Source organism: Aquarana catesbeiana, linkage group LG05 (genome assembly GCF_042186555.1).
Source record: "Aquarana catesbeiana isolate 2022-GZ linkage group LG05, ASM4218655v1, whole genome shotgun sequence".
Lineage (NCBI taxonomy): Eukaryota > Metazoa > Chordata > Amphibia > Anura > Ranidae > Aquarana > Aquarana catesbeiana.
The window spans coordinates 318,156,287-318,174,691 of NC_133328.1; the positions used below are offsets into that span (position 1 = coordinate 318,156,287).

The window sequence follows — 18,405 nt, forward strand, 5'->3', positions numbered from 1 at the left end:
TTGGATAGTGCATATGTCAGAAAGATGGGGGCGTGATCAGACCATGTCCGCAGGCCAATAGAGGAACTCCGATCTCATGGAGTTGGCTGTGAGGGATTAAAGAGCAATCTATTCTTGTATAGATTTTATGAGGGGGGGGGGGAGTAGAATGTATAATCTCTTTCTCCCGAGTGTTGAAGTTGCCACACGTCAATCAGCTGGGACCCGTGTAGGGTTTGGGCAATGCGTTTTCGGAAAAACGTCATTTTTAAATGACCAGTGATTTTTTGATTTTTAAAGTGAAAGCACAAAAATGAAAAAATCCTTCCAATATAGTGCCCTTAGTCTACCTGTAAAGTGGCAGATCTGTACCATGTCTAGAATCTACTGCAGCAATAATTGCATTTATAAAGCCAAAAAAAACAACATTTTCTCTGTAAGCTGCCTTTATTTTGCTCAGCAACAGCTGGGGGAGGCAGTGTGTATGATGAGGCCACAATGTAGTGCACTGGGAACAAGATTAGAGATTTTTTGGATACATTCTGGTGTCACTTTGACTTTGGATAGAAGTAACGGGTACGTAAAAATTGGTCTTTGGGCAGGGCTGGACTGGGCATAAAAAATAGCCCTGGAAATAATTTCTTAACAGCCCCAGTGGTGTAGCGTGGGTTGTCAGCACACAAGGCAAGTAATTTGCTCCCCTAACCCGCAGACATTTAACACTCCGAGTCCCTTCCACTCGTACAGTATATTTAGCATAAGGTACCCTTATGGTACCTTTTAGGATGTACCACTCTTTCTCTTTGTTCTCCTTTCTTTCCCTTTTACCTCTCTCTATCCTAATGTCTTTCTTTTTTTCCCCATATATCGCTCTCTATCCATCTGTCATGTTCTTACTCACCCGCTTTCTTTGTTCCTCCCCCACTTTTTATTCCTTCTCCTCCTCTGTTTTTTTTTCCCCTCTCACTTCTATATCTATACACACACATACACTGTATATCTTTACACCTATATGTATATTGCACCCAATGAATGATTGTCTTTTGGGGGAGGGTGGATTCCAATGTAAAATGTGCCTTGGCCATAGCGCCCACCATAAAGCATCCTCCCTCTGTACTGGTCCGGGACTGGGGGCTGTAATATACTTCTGCTGTGGCAGATGGGGAAGTGTGTACAGTGTGTGTGTATCGTGTGTCCTCTCCTGCAGGGATTGTAGACACATTACCAGAGATAGTCAGAGAGTGCAGCCATATTACAGAAGATGGTCAGAGAGTGCAGCCATATTGCAGAAGATGGTCAGAGGCTGCAGATATAGTACAGGAGATGGTCAGAGACTGCAGATATAGTACAGCATATGGTCAGAGACTGCAGATATAGTACAGGAGATGGTCAGAGACAGCAGACATACTACAGGAGATGGTCAGAGACTGCAGATATAGTACAGGAGATGGTCAGAGACTGCAGCCATATTACAGGAGATGGTCAGAGACTGCAAATATAGTACATGAGATGGTCAGAGAATGCAGACATACTAGAGGAGATGGTCAGAGACTGCAGACATACTAGAGGAGATGGTCAGAGACTGCAGACATACTAGAGGAGATGGTCAGAGACTGCAGACATAGTACAGGAGATGGCCAGAGACTGCAGCCATAGTACAGGAGATGGTCAGAGACTGCAGCCATAGTACATGAGATGGTCAGAGACTGCAGACATAGTACAGAAGATGGTCAGAGACTGCAGCCATAGTACAGGAGATGGTCAGAGACTGCAGCCATAATACAGGAAATGGTCAGAGACTGCGGATATAATACAGGAGATGGTCAGAGACTGCGGATATAATACAGGAGATGGTCAGAGACTGCAGATATAGTACAGAAGATGGTCAAAGACTGCAGACATATTACAGGAGATGGTCAGAGACTACAGATATAGCACAGGACATGGTAAGAGACTGCAGACATAGTACAGGGGATGGTTAGGGATTGCAGACATGATTGATTCAGGAGATGGCCAGAGACTGCATTTAAAGCTGAACTCAGTGTACAGGTATACAGTATCGCAGGGTTGCTCCACTCTATTTAAACCATCTCTGCAAGATCAGGTCAGTCATTTTGTTTGAAAGTACAACCAAGTGACAGAAGAGAGCATCACATCCAATTTCCAAAATGCAAATTTTCTTGCAAACACTGAACTGCTCAAGATTAGTGGAGGACAGTAACCATTTAATGGGGTTGTGAAGCTTTTAGCCTGATCCAGCAGTAAATCCTCCAAAAAAAACAAACAAACCATCAAACAATCTGTGCAGCACACACAGAGCTCTGGCTAAATAGCTAATTATAAGCTGAATTAGTTAACAGCCATGTGTCACTGGTCTCATAGAATGCTGCTGCAGTGTCTTCCAGAGATCTTATCAGAGTGATCAGACAATGTGCAGGTCAGGTTAGGCAGATAAAAAAAAAGTAACCAGGGAGACAAGAGGCAGGGGAGGCTGATCGGTAACCTGCACGCTGCCTGATCACATAGATATCTGGAAGATACTGCAGCTGGCCAGCAACATGTTACTGTGCTCCCGACGATCCTGTTTTCTCCATTCAGCCAGAGTTGTGTGTCCTGCAGAACTTGTATTGTTGTAGTCATACCTCCTTGTATCTCCCTCCTGGTGTCCCCATTCAGCCCCACACCAGCACTTACAGTCAGTGTGAGCGGGGGAGGGCTACACTGCCTGCTGATTGGCTGTGGATGGACGGGAGGTGGAGCAAGTCCTCCCTTGTACTCCCCTAAGCAGCGCTATTGGCTGTGGGTTCCCTACTACAAGAAATGATCAGTCCAGATCATGTGCCCAGAGAACACACAGTAAGTGTCCATGCTCCCACCCACCTGCATTATCCTCCTGCACACCACAGACCTGCCTGCCACATGATAGCCACGTGTACCTCTGGCCCTCCGCTGCTAGAATTCATTTCCTCAGCCAGCCCCGCCTCCTGTTCACAGCTCCTAGCTGACAGTGGCCCCAGGGCAGCCAGCCTACCGGGAAATTGCCCATGCATCCCTGCCCAGTAAGGTGGATTTTACGGCTGACTGCCTTGCCCAACTATGCCAGGACATTCCCTTCTACGTGATAGTAGAGAGATGGAACGGCCTTACGTGAAAAGTAATAGCGACTAGGAACCTGCCATTGTGGTACAGCACATTGTGCGAATTCACGGAAGGGGGCAGAATCCACCAGGCTGAAAGGCAGAAGTTGGAGATCCAACAGCTTTGACAAGCTTGCATTCAGACGCTGGGCATGTGGGTGGCAGGGACTGTATTTTTGTTTCTGCTGCAGCAGATGGGGCAGAGAAATTTGCTGGCTACAGTCTACAGCTGGTGGTGTGCTGCTGGCAGATGTGCTGCTAGGACCTGGGACACCCTGTGCTATACCATCATCCCTGTCAGTGAAGGCTGCCGAGAGGTAATGACTCAGTATCGCAGGGGCGGACTGAAGTGGGTAAGGAGGAGGAGGAGGTGGAGGGACAGATTTGTGCCCCTTTAGTGTGGCTTTTAGGTGCTCTTGCAAACGGGCTGAGTGGTTGGACGTTAAATGCCTTGTTAAACATGTGGTACCCAAATGGATGGTGTTCTTGCCACGTTTGATGTGCCTGAGACACAGTTTGCAGATAGCAACAGTGCGATCTGCTGAAGATGTGCTGAAAAAGGCCCAGACAGCTGAGCTTTGGAGAGTTGGCTGGGTTATAACAGCTGCAGAATGTGATGAAATAGGGTGGCTACTCTCTACTCTTTCTTGATGTCGGCCTCCTTGGAGTTGTGCTGCCTCACCTTCAGTTTCCTCCTCTGCTCTATCTGGCACCCAAATCGCATCAGTGGTCTCATCATCATCATCTCCATGTCCTCTATCTTCATCATTACCACTGGAGACAACTTGGCAATACGCTGCGGCTTAGGGAACATGTATGCCAATTTGTCTACCAGTGTTCCTTCCTCTCTCTAGGCTCATGTTCCTGTCATCCTCAACCTCAGAACCAACATCTGAATCCAGTAATGGCTGGGCATCATCAAGGAGCAAGTGGCTGACGCTGTGGTCAAATAACTCAACTGACTCCTCAATAGCTGCTGTCGTGGCTTTGGCAGGAATAGATGTTTACAAGGAGGCAGGTTTATCCACTTTGGCAACTGCAGGGGACTGCACAATTGTCTTTACTTGTGTGACAGAGCATGAGGAGAATGAGGAAGGTTTAGTAAGCCAGTCCACCACCTCCTCTGCATGCTGTGGCTGGATAGCACAGGCAAACTCACTAAACAGAGGAAATAATGTCCTGCCTGAGGACTGACCACCACTTCCACCTTTGCCTGTGGTCACATTTGTTGCTGGCCCCCTTACTGTGCCAAGGGAACGTCTGCCTCTACTTGTTGTCCTCCCAGACATTATTGGGAGGGATGGGGCAGTGCTTATAAGCAACTGTAAAGAAGAAGTTGAAATCTGTACGTAGATGCACTTTAATCAATGTAACCTACTGCGATATAATGCGCCAAACGTACAGTGACACACAGAACTTTATTGCGTTAAACTGGCAGTAGCGCTAACAAAATTATATGGCATTAAACTGGCAATAACGCACACAGAACTATGTGGCATTAAACTGGCAGTAACACACACAGAACTATATGACGTTAAACTGGCAGTAACGCACTCAAAACGATATGGCGTTAAACTAGCAGTAACGCACACAAAACGATATGGTGTTAAACTGGCACTAACGTACACAAAACTTTATGGTGTTAAACTGGTAGTAACGCACACAAAACAATATGGCATTAAACTGGCAGTAATGCACACAAAACGATATGGCGTTAAACTGGCAGTAATGCACACAGAAGTAAATGGCGTTAAACTGGCAGTTATGCACAAAACTATATGGCGTTAAACTGGCAGTAACGCACACAGAAGTAAATGGCATTAAACTGGCAGTAATGCACAAAACTATATGGAGTTAAACTGGCAGTAACGCACACAGAAGTAAATGGTGTTAAACTGGCAGTAATGCACAAAACTATATGGCGTTAAACTGTCAGTAATGCACACAAAACAATATGGCGTTAAACTGGCAGTAATGCACAAAACGATATGGCGTTAAACTGGTAGTAACGCACACAGAAGTAAATGGCGTTAAACTGGCAGTAACGCACACAGGACTATATGGCGTTAAACTGGCAGTAACACACGCAAAACTATATGGCATTAAACTGGCAGTAATGCACACAAGACGATATGCCGTTAAACTGGCAGCAACGCACACAGAAATAAATGGCATTAAACTGGCAGTAATGCACACAGAACTTTATGGCGTTAAACTGGCAGTAACGCACACAGAAGTAAATGGCATTAAACTGGCAGTAACGCACACAGAAGTAAATGGTGTTAAACGGGCAGTGACGCACAAAACTATATGGCGTTAAACTGGCAGTAACGCACAAAAAATGATATGGCGTTAAACTGGCAGTAACGCACACAGAAGTAAATGGCATTAAACTGGCAGTAACGCACACAGAACTATATGGTGTTAAACTGGCAGTAACGCACGCAATACTATATGGCATTAAACTGCCAGTAACGCACACAGAACTATATGGCATTAAACTGGCAGTAACACACACAAAACTATATGGCGTTAATCTGGCAGTAACACACACAAAACTATATGGCATTAAAATGGCAGTAACGCACACAAGACGATATGGCGTTAAACTGGAGGCAACGCACACAGAAGTAAATGGCGTTAAACTGGCAGTAATGCACACAGAACTATATGGCGTTAAACTGGCAGTAACGCACACAAAAGTAAATGGCATTAAACTGGCAGTAACACACACAAATTATATGGCGCTATACTGACAGTAACTCATACAAAACAATATGGCGTTAAACTGGCAGTAACGCACATAGAAGTAAATGGCGTTAAACTGGCAGTAATGCACACAGAACTATATGGTGTTAAACTGACAGTAACGCACCCAAAACTATATGGCGTTAAACTGGCAGTAACACACACAGAAGTAAATGGCGTTAAACTGGCAGTAACGCACAAAACTATATGGCATTAAACTGGCAGTAACGCACACAGAAGTAAATGGCGTTAAACTGGCAGTAACACAATCAAATAGACGGTGTTTAACTGTCACTACACTGATGATAACTGAACTGTCCCTACTCTAGCTATACACTAATGTAAAGGTTACTGACACAGTCTCACTACACTACACTGAAACTATATGAGCTGTCCCTACTCTACACCAGGGGCGGATCCGGGGGGGCAACAGGGCAATTGCCCCCCCCCGAGAATGCGGGTAAGTGGGCGGGCTGCTCCGTGGGTGAGAGATTGGGCGGCTCCGCGGGTGGGCCGCGCTGTCGGCCGGCTCAGTTGGTGAGCGGGCGGGAGGCTCGGCGGGTGGGTCAGAGAGGGGGCGGGAGGTTCGGTGGGTGATCGGACAACTGGCCAATCAGGGAGCGGCGGGCGGGGGAGCAGAGAGATGTCATCATCTCTTACTGCCCAGCACCGCCCTGCATCCCTGCAGTGCAGTTCTGCCCTCACTGTGCAGGCAGCCGCGGGAAGCAGAGAGATGACATCATCTCTCTGCTGCCTGACTGGTAATCTGCTGCCTGACTCTGGAACACAGCAAGAGACCACCTTAGCAGGAAAGTTACACAGCAAGAGACAATCCGCAATGTTTGGCAGGCGATGTGGCAAGTGACAATCCGTAACGTGTGGCAAGTGACAATCCGTAATGTGTGGCAGGTGACGTGGCAAGTGACAATCTGCAACATGTGGCAGGTGACGTGACAAGTGACAATCCGCAACGTGTAATGCCCCGTACACATGGTCGGATTTTCCGATGGAAAATGTGTGATAGGACCTTGTTGTCGGAAATTCCGACCGTGTGTAGGCTCCATCACACATTTTCCATCGGATTTTCCGACACACAAAGTTTGAGAGCAGGCTATAAAATTTTCTGACAACAAAATCTATTGTCGGAATTTCCGATCGTGTGTACACAAATCCAACGCACAAAGTGCCACGCATGCTCAGAATAAATAAAGAGATGAAAGCTATTGGCTACTGCCCCGTTTATAGTCCTGACATACGTGTTTTACGTCGATCGGATTTTCGGACAACTTTGTGTGACCGTGTGTATGCAAGACAAGTTTGAGCCAACATCCGTCGGAAAAAATCCTAGGATTTTGTTGTCGGAATGTCCGATCAATGTCCGACCGTGTGCACGGGGCATAACAGGTGACGTGGCAAGTGGCAATCCGCAGTGTGTGGCAGGTGACATGCAAGTGACAATCTGCATCTGGTGATAGGCGACGTGGCAAGTGACAATCCGCATCTGGTGACAGGCAACGATGGCTAGTGACACGCTCAGGGCTCCCACTGATTCTGCATTGTGGTGAGTTGAACTATTTCATTCTATATAACAATGTAATAATAGAAATAATGCGCTTCAATCATCCTGACACCATATCAGCCATGGTGCCGTGATGATTGAAGCGCCGACACCAGCCATTTCCCTGAAAAAATTGCCCCCAAAAAAACGTATTTTCTGGCAGTGCCCCTCCCGAGACTAGACTCTGGATCCGCCCCTGCTCTACACTAATATATTATGAATGACACAGTCTCACTACACTACACTGATACTATCTGAGCTGTCCCTACTCTAGCTGCACACTATGCAAAGCTGAATGATGGTCCCCCTCACTACACTCACACTATTCCTAGACTGACACTAAACTAATATTCTACACTGACAATTTATGCAAAATAGCACAGTATAGCACACTAACTAACTGATAGCACTGAACAGAGCCCTGTTCTATCTCTCTCCATGCCAAAATCACATTGAAAATGGCTGCCATTGAAAGAATACTTTTATACCGTGGGGCAAGAATAAGCCATGATTGGATAAAGTCATAATGACAGTGTCCAATCATGACTCTGACAGTGCTCTGTGCCCTGATTGGCTGACGCTTTCATGCTTCAGCCAATCGGGGCTTGCAATGCACTGTTCAGTGCCGCAATGCATTGTGGTCAGTTTGGGGGAACTTATGCTCGGGTCGAACTGTTCACCAATCCCTACTAGCAACATCTCCCAAAGCAAGAGCATTATTCAACTTTGGTCAGAGCGGAACAGTTTGTTTTTTTCTACAGCTGTTCCTTATCTTCACAGGCAGTTTTTTGGTAAAGGTGAACCCTCCCTTTAAACTTTTATCATTTACCAATTGCCACCCGCTAACAGTAAATTTACTGCTAGTGGGAGGCTTCTGCAGGCAACACAATGTACTGGTACGTTGCGGTTTAAATGCACACTGGCTCGCCCCCTGTGAGCACCCGGGATATTATGTGATCGCTATGATTGGTCATAGCGATCACATGACTACAATATAAACAAAACATCAATGGCTTCCATTCATGGCTGTTTTGCTTACTATTGTGATGCTGTGATTGGCCCACAGCTATCACATGGTACCTGGGCCAATCACAGCACCCTGTACGATGTGATTAACTCTAGCCAATAACAGACCACAATAGTAATCAAGCTGTCATGAACGAAAGCCATTAATGACAGCTAAAACTATTGCTTATACCAGTGATCATCAATATTATAAGTAATATTGGTGTAAAAAAAAAATCCCTAATCACCCCCCCGAGTAGTACAGTGTCACCATGGTCACACTGAACACTGAACTGTTTTAATGACAGTATGTTAACAAACATTAAAAAAAAAAAGATTTCATTTTTTTTTCATACTGTCACTAGTCAAGCACCATCACACAAGTTATATGATAACGCTGTACTGTACTGCACTAGTGACGGTATGTAAGACAAGATAAAAATGTGAAAAAAAACACAAATTTTACTTAATTTCTTAATTTTTCAACTAATGTGATTTGTCATGTGATTTGACACTTCAAAATCACATGACAATTTGCACCCTATTTTCGGCAATGGAATCTTTCAAATCATTGTGATTCAAGTCACAGCGACTTTGACAACGTTTACCGCCCCACTTTTCTGTGATTTCATTGAGACTTGCATTGACTTCTGTTAAATGAGGTTGCAAGCCACAATGAAATTATCAATCCAAATCACACTGAATCTGCGTCTTAGAAATCTCGCTGAAATAGCGCGATTTTAAAGCCACACTAGATGTGAACCAGGGCTAATTGGGGCCAAAAATGACAGCTTCAGAAAACTGGCCATGCCTCTAATTAAACACGTCAGACCATCTACTATCCAAAATGGGGTCTTTTGGGGGATATCTGTACTGTCCTGCCATTTTTGGACCTCGAGAAATTAGATAGCCCGTCAGTACATCAGGATTGATTAATTTTCAGATATATACCATAGTTTGTAGACTCTAACTGTCCTACAGACTTAATAATATACACTGATTTGGGTTATTTTCACCAAAGAAATGTAGCAGAATACATTTGGCCTAAATTTATGAAGAAAGATTATTTATTTGCAAAATTCTAAAACAGAAAAGAAGAAAAACATTTTTTTTTGTATTTTCTTAAAATATTCTGTCTTTTTTGATTATCTAGCAAGATATAAAAAAAAACAATGGTGATTAAATACCATCAAAAGAAAGCTCTATTTGTGTGAAAAAAATTATAAAAATGTCATTTGGGCACAGTGATGCATGACTGCACAACTGCCAGTTGAAGTAGCGCAGTGCTGAATAGCAAAAATACCATGGTCATGAAGAGGGTAAAACCTTTCCAGTGGTCAAGTTTTATGGTATGATGGGTATTAATGAGGTGTACAATCTCTTTTCCAGGCACCACATCCCAGCAGAGCATGCTCAGAAGTAGTTTACATGTTGTGCCCCAATATGGCCACACGGTGTCCCTGGTGAGCTCAGGATCAGGCTGCGTCCTCCCCCTTTCATTGTCATACTGTTGTAGTGGGGGGAGGAGAGGATCTCAGTCGTACACACTGGTCACCTTGTGATATGCACTGTACCGCTGTCACACCCGCACACATTGTGTCCCTACAGCACACTCTTTCCAGGGATGTCTTCTATTGACACGCCGCTTGGCTTTTCCTTCTTCTAGTGCCCTGTGGTGATGGAAGATCTGTCAGCAGATATTTGTGTAGTGCCTCCTCCTCCTCCTCCTCCTCCTGGCTGCAGATCATCGCTGTGTGGGAGGGCAGGGATGGTCCTGATCTCTTCTATTTCTTCATAGACATCCACATGCGGACCGTTATCCCTGTACAGGTTGTCACCGGCCCGAGCGGGTGTGCTGACCATTGTCTTCCCGGAGATCTTCGTCCTACAGCTCATGTGTATGTGTTCTACCAACGACTATCATCGTCATCGTCATCTACCTGATTATTATTATGGTGAAATTGCCGGCACTCACCCCTTACTGGCCGCTCATCACATTCCTCGTACCTCTGGGGATCACCAACATCGCCATCGACTTCGGGGAGCAGGTGAGAGGACACCTACCTACCTACCTACCATACATCTATAGATACTATCCATGGCTACCTACACCCTTCTCTATCCATTCATCTATCTATCTATCTATCTATCTATCTATCTATCTATCTATCTATCTATCTATCTATCTATCTATCTATCTATCTATATACATCTATCTATCTATACATCTATCTATCTATACATCTATCTATCTATACATTCACCTGTCTATCTATATATTCATCTATCTATTTATCTAACTATTTATTTCTATACAATTATCTATCTATCTATCTAGTTCTATAAAATATCTATCTATCTATCTATCTATCTATCTATCTATCTATCTATCTATCTATCTATCTATCTATCTATCTATCTATCTATCTAATTATCACATGCGTGTGGTGTGTATTTCTAAACATTTGTATTACATGATATAATATGTGATGTATATGATATATACTGTATATATAAACTCAGGTAGGGTGTATATGTGTGAATGTGTCCATATACAGTGATTGCTCCGGCTGACACTCAGTGTAAACAGCATGCCCCAGTGACATTTATTCTGTTATTGATCCCTTGGATTAGAAACCATTAATACTGGGTGAAGTGTTTTGTTTTTAAAAGACAGATTCCACAATGTTCTCCAATGAAGCACACGTGTAATCGTTTTCAGCATGTCACCATTGTGACGTTGGTGCTGAAGCTGGCCTGGTCCATATGGACTCATTAATGTATGGAAATCTTTTCCTATGTCATTGGTTTGGCTGGGGTTTATTATTCATGAGCGGTAAACAGAGCAGAGCCTGATCCCGGGGTGCTTAGCATCAGAGATGGAGGTCAGCCTGGGATGAAAGTGCCTCCCAGCGTGTGTACGGTACATTCTCTGTGCTGTTAGATGGTGGCTGTGGAGAGACCATATTCAGATATAGAGAATATGTATATATATATATATATATATATATTCTCTATATATATTAAATAAATATATATATATATATATATATATATATATATATATATATATATTTTTTTTTTTTTTATTTGACTCCTTTTAAGTTATCAATAAAAATGCTGCATCTGTTCTATTTCTACAGCACATTATTGCTTTTTATGACAAGCTCCATATGGCCCCTTTCACACAGGCACCGTCTGATCAGTTTATCAGAGAATCCATAAACAGATCCCTGGCTGAATTGGAGCAGAACGGGGTGGATGTCACTTGTGTAACATCCATGTCTGTTCAGCTTTTGGCCTAATATAAAAACCGGAGCTTTCGGGACTCATATTATATCTATGGCCTCAGGATGTACACAAACTTACATCCATTAACATCAGACTACCTTTGGTCTGTCACATTTAGGTTTGGAAAAATGGAAAAGGACACAGGCCTTTTCTTTATTTTTTGAACCTGGATGCTCTTGGAGGTAGGCAGTGGAACGCGGTCACATGTCAGTTTACATTTGCCCGCCCATAGACTTACATGGCGCTTCCAATCAGATCTACCTGAAAAACTGACAGGCGGACTTGAACACACTACCCTTGTGAAAGGAGCCCGTTGTTGGATTTTGTCTTGTTTACAAACAGGTGAAAAGATGTTTTACATTTTTTCCTGATATCAAGTCTAACTAATAAATATTTACCGTTGAACATAGGGGGCCTACTTATCGGTGTTTTCACCCAAGAGTTGCACAATTTTTCTATAGAATTTAATGTATTTATATTGCACCAACAATTTACATACATGTCACTCTCTGCCCTTAAAGCAGAGATCCTTCTGGAAAAAAAAAAAAAAAGAAATAAAAGTCAGCAGCTATAAATACAGTAGCTGCTGACTTTTAATATAAGGACACTTACCTGTCCAGGGATCCCACAATGTTGGCACCCCAAGCTGATTCGTTTAGGCTCCGGCATTGCAAGCAAGGGAGACTGGCAGTGAAGCCTTCAGGCTTCACAGCCGGTTTCCTACTGCGCATGCACGAGTTGGGCTGCACTTTTCTGAATTATGTCTTCTGGGACACACACAGGTCCAAGAAGGCAGCGGGGGAAGGAGAAGGGGCCGGATATGTCGTAGATGGCCGTACAGCAATCTTACCCGGAAGTGGGAGCGGGTACCTGCCAAAACCAGGTACCCACTCCCCCCAAAAAGTGCCAGTGGAGGGTGTGAACAAGTGGAGCTTTCCCTTTTGGGTGGAGCTCCGCTTTAAGCAGCTTACAATCTAGGGTCTCTGTCTCATGCATACAGGTACATAAACATACTAGGGCCAATTTACCTACCAGCATGTTTTTGGAGTGTGGAGGAAACCCGTACAAGCCCAGAGAGAACATGCAAACTCAGTGCATATCTTCCTGGCCAGGATTTGAAACATCTACCCAAGTGCTGAAAGGCAGAAGTGCTAAAAACTAAACCAATTCTTTAATTAGATGAATGTATGAATCTTCAGTTAAAGTTCTGTAAATATTGGGTGGAAACATTGATAACTAGACCCCTTGATTAAGTGTATTCACTTTTCTTGTACAAAAGAGCAGTGCAGTCTACTGTAGATTAATATTTTTTATTTTTTTTATGCATAAAATAAAGAACAAAAGGTTTATACATCTTAAGCAACTTTTCTGTCCCAGTTACCTTGTTTGGATTTCGGTCATTTAGGGCTCATTCATAGCAACAACCGCTCTAAATACATGGCTACTGGTGGGAGGAACAATACTGATTTTTTTTTACAAACTATATTGATATGTCACAAAGTGACATTTCATTATGTTCTTTTAGCTGCAGTGTGTTGCAATGTGGGGGAAATCTTCACTCCTTTTTTTCACACCTCTATAACTGCAACATGGCGGTGTGTGTGTTGGCATGATAGACAACAAGGTTTTTCTTGCCTTGACTTGCATTGGGACTGCTCTAGGCAAGTTTGCCCAACACAGTCTCAATGCACGTGCTGTGAACAAAGTGGTTGTAAAGGCAGAAGGTTTTTTATCTGAATGCATTCTATGCAATCAAAACCTTTAAAAAAAAAATAAAAAACCTTCTGTGTGCAACAGCCCCCTAATACTTACCTGAACCCCATCTCCATCCAGCGATGTTGCATGAGAGACTCCGCTGTCTGGGACTTTCCCTCCTCATTGGCTGAGACAGCAGTGGGCGCCATTGGCACTCGCTGCTGTCAGTGAGCCAATGAAGAGAGAGAGGGGGCGGGTTGAGCTGTGGCTCTGTGTCTGAATAGACATGGGTGCTTCAATAGCAAAAAGATCGCGATCTCGATTCACCCCCCACCCCCACCCCCGCGATCTCCAGGCTGGATTAGCTCGATTTTCCGGATCTCCCATTCGGAACCACGGAGCCAGCGTGGAACGCAAATGGCGCCGATATCGGAACTGACGTCAGCAACCGGAACTGACGTCAGTCAGCAGAGAGCATAGTGCTCAGCCTGGACTGCTCAAGCGCAATCAACACGCCACTCGCTCCCGATGCTCGGAGCTGGTTATTCATTTAATACAGCAAGGGGCGGATGCTTTTCTCAAAGGGGCGGATGTATGGTTATACATTGAACACAATCAACACGATGCTCGGGGCTGGTTATTATAATAGGTGGATGCTTTTCTCAAAGGGGCGGATTACATACAAAACACAGCGTGAATTTCCCATGGTTTGCTTTTTCCTGCGGCCGGCAGTCAAAGCATTCCCATCCTGAATGTGATTCTTCCACGTTCAGGAGAGGGAAATTGAGGGAGGTTGAAGCCCCCTTAACCGCTGCTAAACTCTAGTAGAAGCCTATGTGTACATGAACACATAGACCTACACGGAGTTGAATTTAGGAGCTTTGACAAAAAACGCCAAAAGCTCCTAAACTCAAGTTTACGAGCTGCTAGTGTACATGAGCTTCATTCATGTTTTGCGTATACCCGCGACCGGCAGTCAAAGTAGGTAGTGTGTACATGAAGCCTTATGGTCCTCCAGTCATAGGGTTACCAGCTAATATGTATGTTTGTATTAATTGGGCAGAATGCACATGCATTTTTTGTTTTTAAGACCCAGTTCACACAGGAGCGACTTGTCAGGTGACTTAGCTGCCTGACAAATCGCGCTCTATTCTGTACAATGGAACTGTTCTAATAGGAGCGACTCAAGTCGCTCCGACTTAGAAAAAGGTTCCTGTACTAGTTTGGGGCGACTTCTGAGGGACTTGCATTGACTTCTATACAGATGTCGTTTTGCAAGCCGCGCTGAAGTCATCCTGTACGGGGTGGCTTCAGAGTCGGGCGAACCGGGTCTTAATGTTTGTAAAAAAAAGGAAAAAAATTACTAGTGTGCACATGTGCTATGAATCTGCCATGTATATATCTTGCGTCTACTATGGATTCAGAACAACTACTATGGAAAAATAAAGGCGAAGCACGAACTGACCTTAAAGGGGTTGCAAACCCTTGTGTTTTTTCAGCTTAATACATCCTATGCATTCAGATGAAAAAACTTCTGACAATGACCAGCCCCCCTAGCCACCCCCCCCCCCCCAATTTTACTCACCTGAGCCCGTTTGTTTCCCCGCCGGAGACGTGCTCTTCCTCTCTGCCCGTTTTCTCGGCTCTTGATTGGCTAGATTGATAGCAGCGCAGCCATTGGCTCCCGCTGCTGTCAATCAAATCCAATGATGCGGGCGCCGGGGGTTGGGGCTGAGTCTGGCATTCTGTGTCTATGGATGCAAATGCTGGACTCGGGAGCGTACCCAAAAGGTAACCCCCCTGACAGAGCGCTTTTCCTAGGGGGTTTACCGATGCGGGGAGGAACTGATAGCACCGCCGGGGGGACCCCAGAACAGGTGGATCGGGGCCACTCTGTGCAAAATCGGACTCCACAGTGGAGGTGAGAATGACATGTTTGCTATTTAAAAAAAAAAATATGAGGGTTTACAATCACTTTAACTGCTTCAGCCCCGGAAGATTTTACCCACTTTCTGACCAGAGCACTGTTCATACTCTGTATGAACAGGCGATCTGTCTCTTCTCCCCTCAGAGAACTGGAAACTGTGTTAACACACACAGATCCTGGCTCTCGGTGTGTCAGCAACGATCGCAGGAGCCCACCGGGCACTCACATCGGCTCTTGGGGAGAGCAGCAGGCATGCGCGCCCCTAGTGGCCACAGAGCGAAGCGACGTAACATAACGTCCTTTCGCCCAGCCGTGCCATTCTGCCTCAGTAAAACTGCGTCGGCTGGTCCGCAAGTGGTTAAAGCAGAACTTTACCCATAACAACTTGATAAAAAATTATTTACCAAGGAACATACATTCCATATTAATAATTATGCTACTGAAATAAGTGTGTGATGTAAATTGCCTCCAGCATTGCTTCTGTTTCCTTCTTGCTGGAGGTTGCGATTTCTTGAAGTTTAAAGTCCCTGCAGTATGTCATAAAGCGTAACTAAAACCATTGATTAAACGGTTTCAAAAAACAGTTGCTTCCTGGACTGCTAACTGTCACATTTGCTTGTGCCCTCAACCAAACTGTCAAACCATCAAATGCCTGGTGGCATAAATAATCACATGTGCAGTACCATGGCAGTTGCAGATCAAACACAGAAGCAGCTTCTTTGGCTAAAAAACATAGGAGGCTTTAAGGCTGTCAGCAGATCGGCCTCTACAAACTTGGCAGACACTAAAAATAGAGAGCAACTGAGCATGTGCAGATCAGGGTGAGACAGTGTATTACTGGATTTCAAACAGTATAGGCACTTATTTTTAGTGTTTTACAAAGCTATACCTGCAAAAGGGGCCAGCCTGAAGTGATGTAGAAGGACTTCATTTTCTGACTAAAGTTCCACTTTAAATGATCTTATGCTTGAGTACATTAGCTCGGATAGGTCTAGTTCACTGATGGCGAACCCTGGCACCCCAGATGTTTTGGAACTACATTTCCCATGATGCTCAACTACACTGCAGAGTGCTTGAGCATCATGGGAAACGTAGTTCCAAAACATCTGGGGTGCCAAAGTTCGCCATCACTGGTCTAGTTTATACTTGCGTTTGGGGGTGATTGTAAAAACAAGTGGTTGAGCCATTGTTTTACTGCCATTGATTCTTGTAGTGCTGCATTCAGATGCATACAACACTATTTGCTGTACGCATCTACGCAGCGTTTTCTACACCTGCATGAATGAGCCCTAAACAAGCCCTAAGAGAATCAACAAGGCTATTTTAATCAACTGAAAACACTGAATTACAATGAATGAAATGATCAAATTATTTAGCAAATTACTGGCAACGTGCAACATGAGAAAAAGCCAAATCGTTCTAAAAAATGCCTTTGAATTTCCACAACTAGAAGCCACATTTTTATGACCTAACTCCATCCTGCAAGGGTTCATAAGCATGTGCCTTGGCTGTGAGGCCTTGTACCCTTATCACATTAACTCCCCAGTGTCCCAAGCCTTTGACAGAGACTGAGCAGTATAATCTCCCATGCACAGTCATTAACAATGCACTCTTTGCCCTGACTGATTATGCAATTCAGTATTATGTAAACCTTACTCTGACTATAACAGATATGTAACCTTTCACTTCATTGACTTATAAAAATAGTATTTTTGGTTTCAGATTTGCTGTAATCGTGAGAACCTGTAGTATGACAGCACTTATTAGCTGTCAGATCTTTATGTACTTGTGAAAAAAAGAAGACAATATGTTAATTTTCCTGGTTAATCAACATGCCATCTTTATCTTTACACTGTCTTTGCCAGCCAAGGCCGAAGTGTGAATATGTCTTTGTATTGTCACACAGTATTGGACTATTGCTGAAGCTGTGAGAGCAAAGTGATTAATGGCACAGTCTGTTTTCTAAATGTTTTAACCTTTAATGTATATAGATGTTCATGATGTTTTACTGGTATGAAAACCCTTAATTACTAATTACTGCTGATGTATACGGTTGCCGTGGGAATAAAGCATTCATACATTTTACTCACATTAATTAATCTCCATATTATAATCTGTTTACCACTTTTATAATTATTGCCATTTTTTTATATTATAATGGATGCATTAGTTGTACACCACACAAGTCATGGTGTTATTTAAGTATAACCGCTTAGCGACCGCTCCTCATACATCGACTGCAACAGGGTGGCCGCTGTGCGCTGGATTACGTATCTGGCATGTAATAAGTGCCTCTGAGTAAGGTGCGTGCACACCGCCCCGGCTGTGCTGTGATTTGTTACAGCACAAGCCAATGATTCATCACTTGGACCCGCTGATCGGCTCTGTCATTCATGGAAGAGAATATTTACAACACAGAGCTCTGTACACTGACAGGCGGTCTTGCTGTTTTTTTATTTCCAAAGCAGGGAAAAAAAAACAAGATCACTTAGTAAAAGTAAAAGCAGCACATATTACACACATTACAAATTGTTAGGCACCCAGTTAACCCCTTGATTGCCCATAGATGTTGACCCCTTCCCAGCCAGTGTCATTAGTACAGTGACAGTGTATAGCAGTGAAGGCGAACCTTGGCACCCCAGATGTTTTGGAACTACAACTGTCAAGTTGATCGATTGATCAACTTGACACAACCAGCCTGTCAGATTCTCTTGTGATTATCACTAGCAGCTGCTAGCAATAATCACTGTTCTCCTGGTGGGGACGCCCAACTCCCCCCCCCCGCACCCCCACCTGGAGAAGACAATTGCTCGCCAGGCAGGGCAGGAGGGATTCGCCTGTCAACACTGTCTGTGTTGATGGGGAAATCGTGCGAATTTGCACCGTGTATGGCCAGCCTTACTCTCCATAATACTGGGCTTCATCAATTCCATCAAAAGAGATGTTTTCTGCCACTTTTTATCAATTATGCCCCGATATTGGAAATTCATTCAAATTCTGACCCTAGCAGAGTGGGCATCTCAGGATCTGAAAGAAGAACATGACAGTGTTCAGATACTCAAAGG

At 44.1% G+C, this 18,405-nt stretch overlaps 1 protein-coding gene across 2 annotated transcripts in view; it reads left to right on the top strand.

Annotated features, from left to right (window-relative positions):
* Positions 1 to 9,916: 9,916 nt before the first annotated feature.
* ANKH (ANKH inorganic pyrophosphate transport regulator) overlaps positions 9,917 to 18,405 on the top strand; it is a 181,620-nt gene continuing 173,131 nt past the window's right edge. For both annotated transcript variants that reach the window (XM_073630858.1, XM_073630859.1), the window contains exon 1: positions 9,917 to 10,475. In XM_073630858.1, coding sequence (XP_073486959.1) covers positions 10,380 to 10,475 — 96 coding nt within the window. In that variant the 5' untranslated portion in view covers positions 9,917 to 10,379. The remainder of the gene's footprint in view (positions 10,476 to 18,405) is intronic.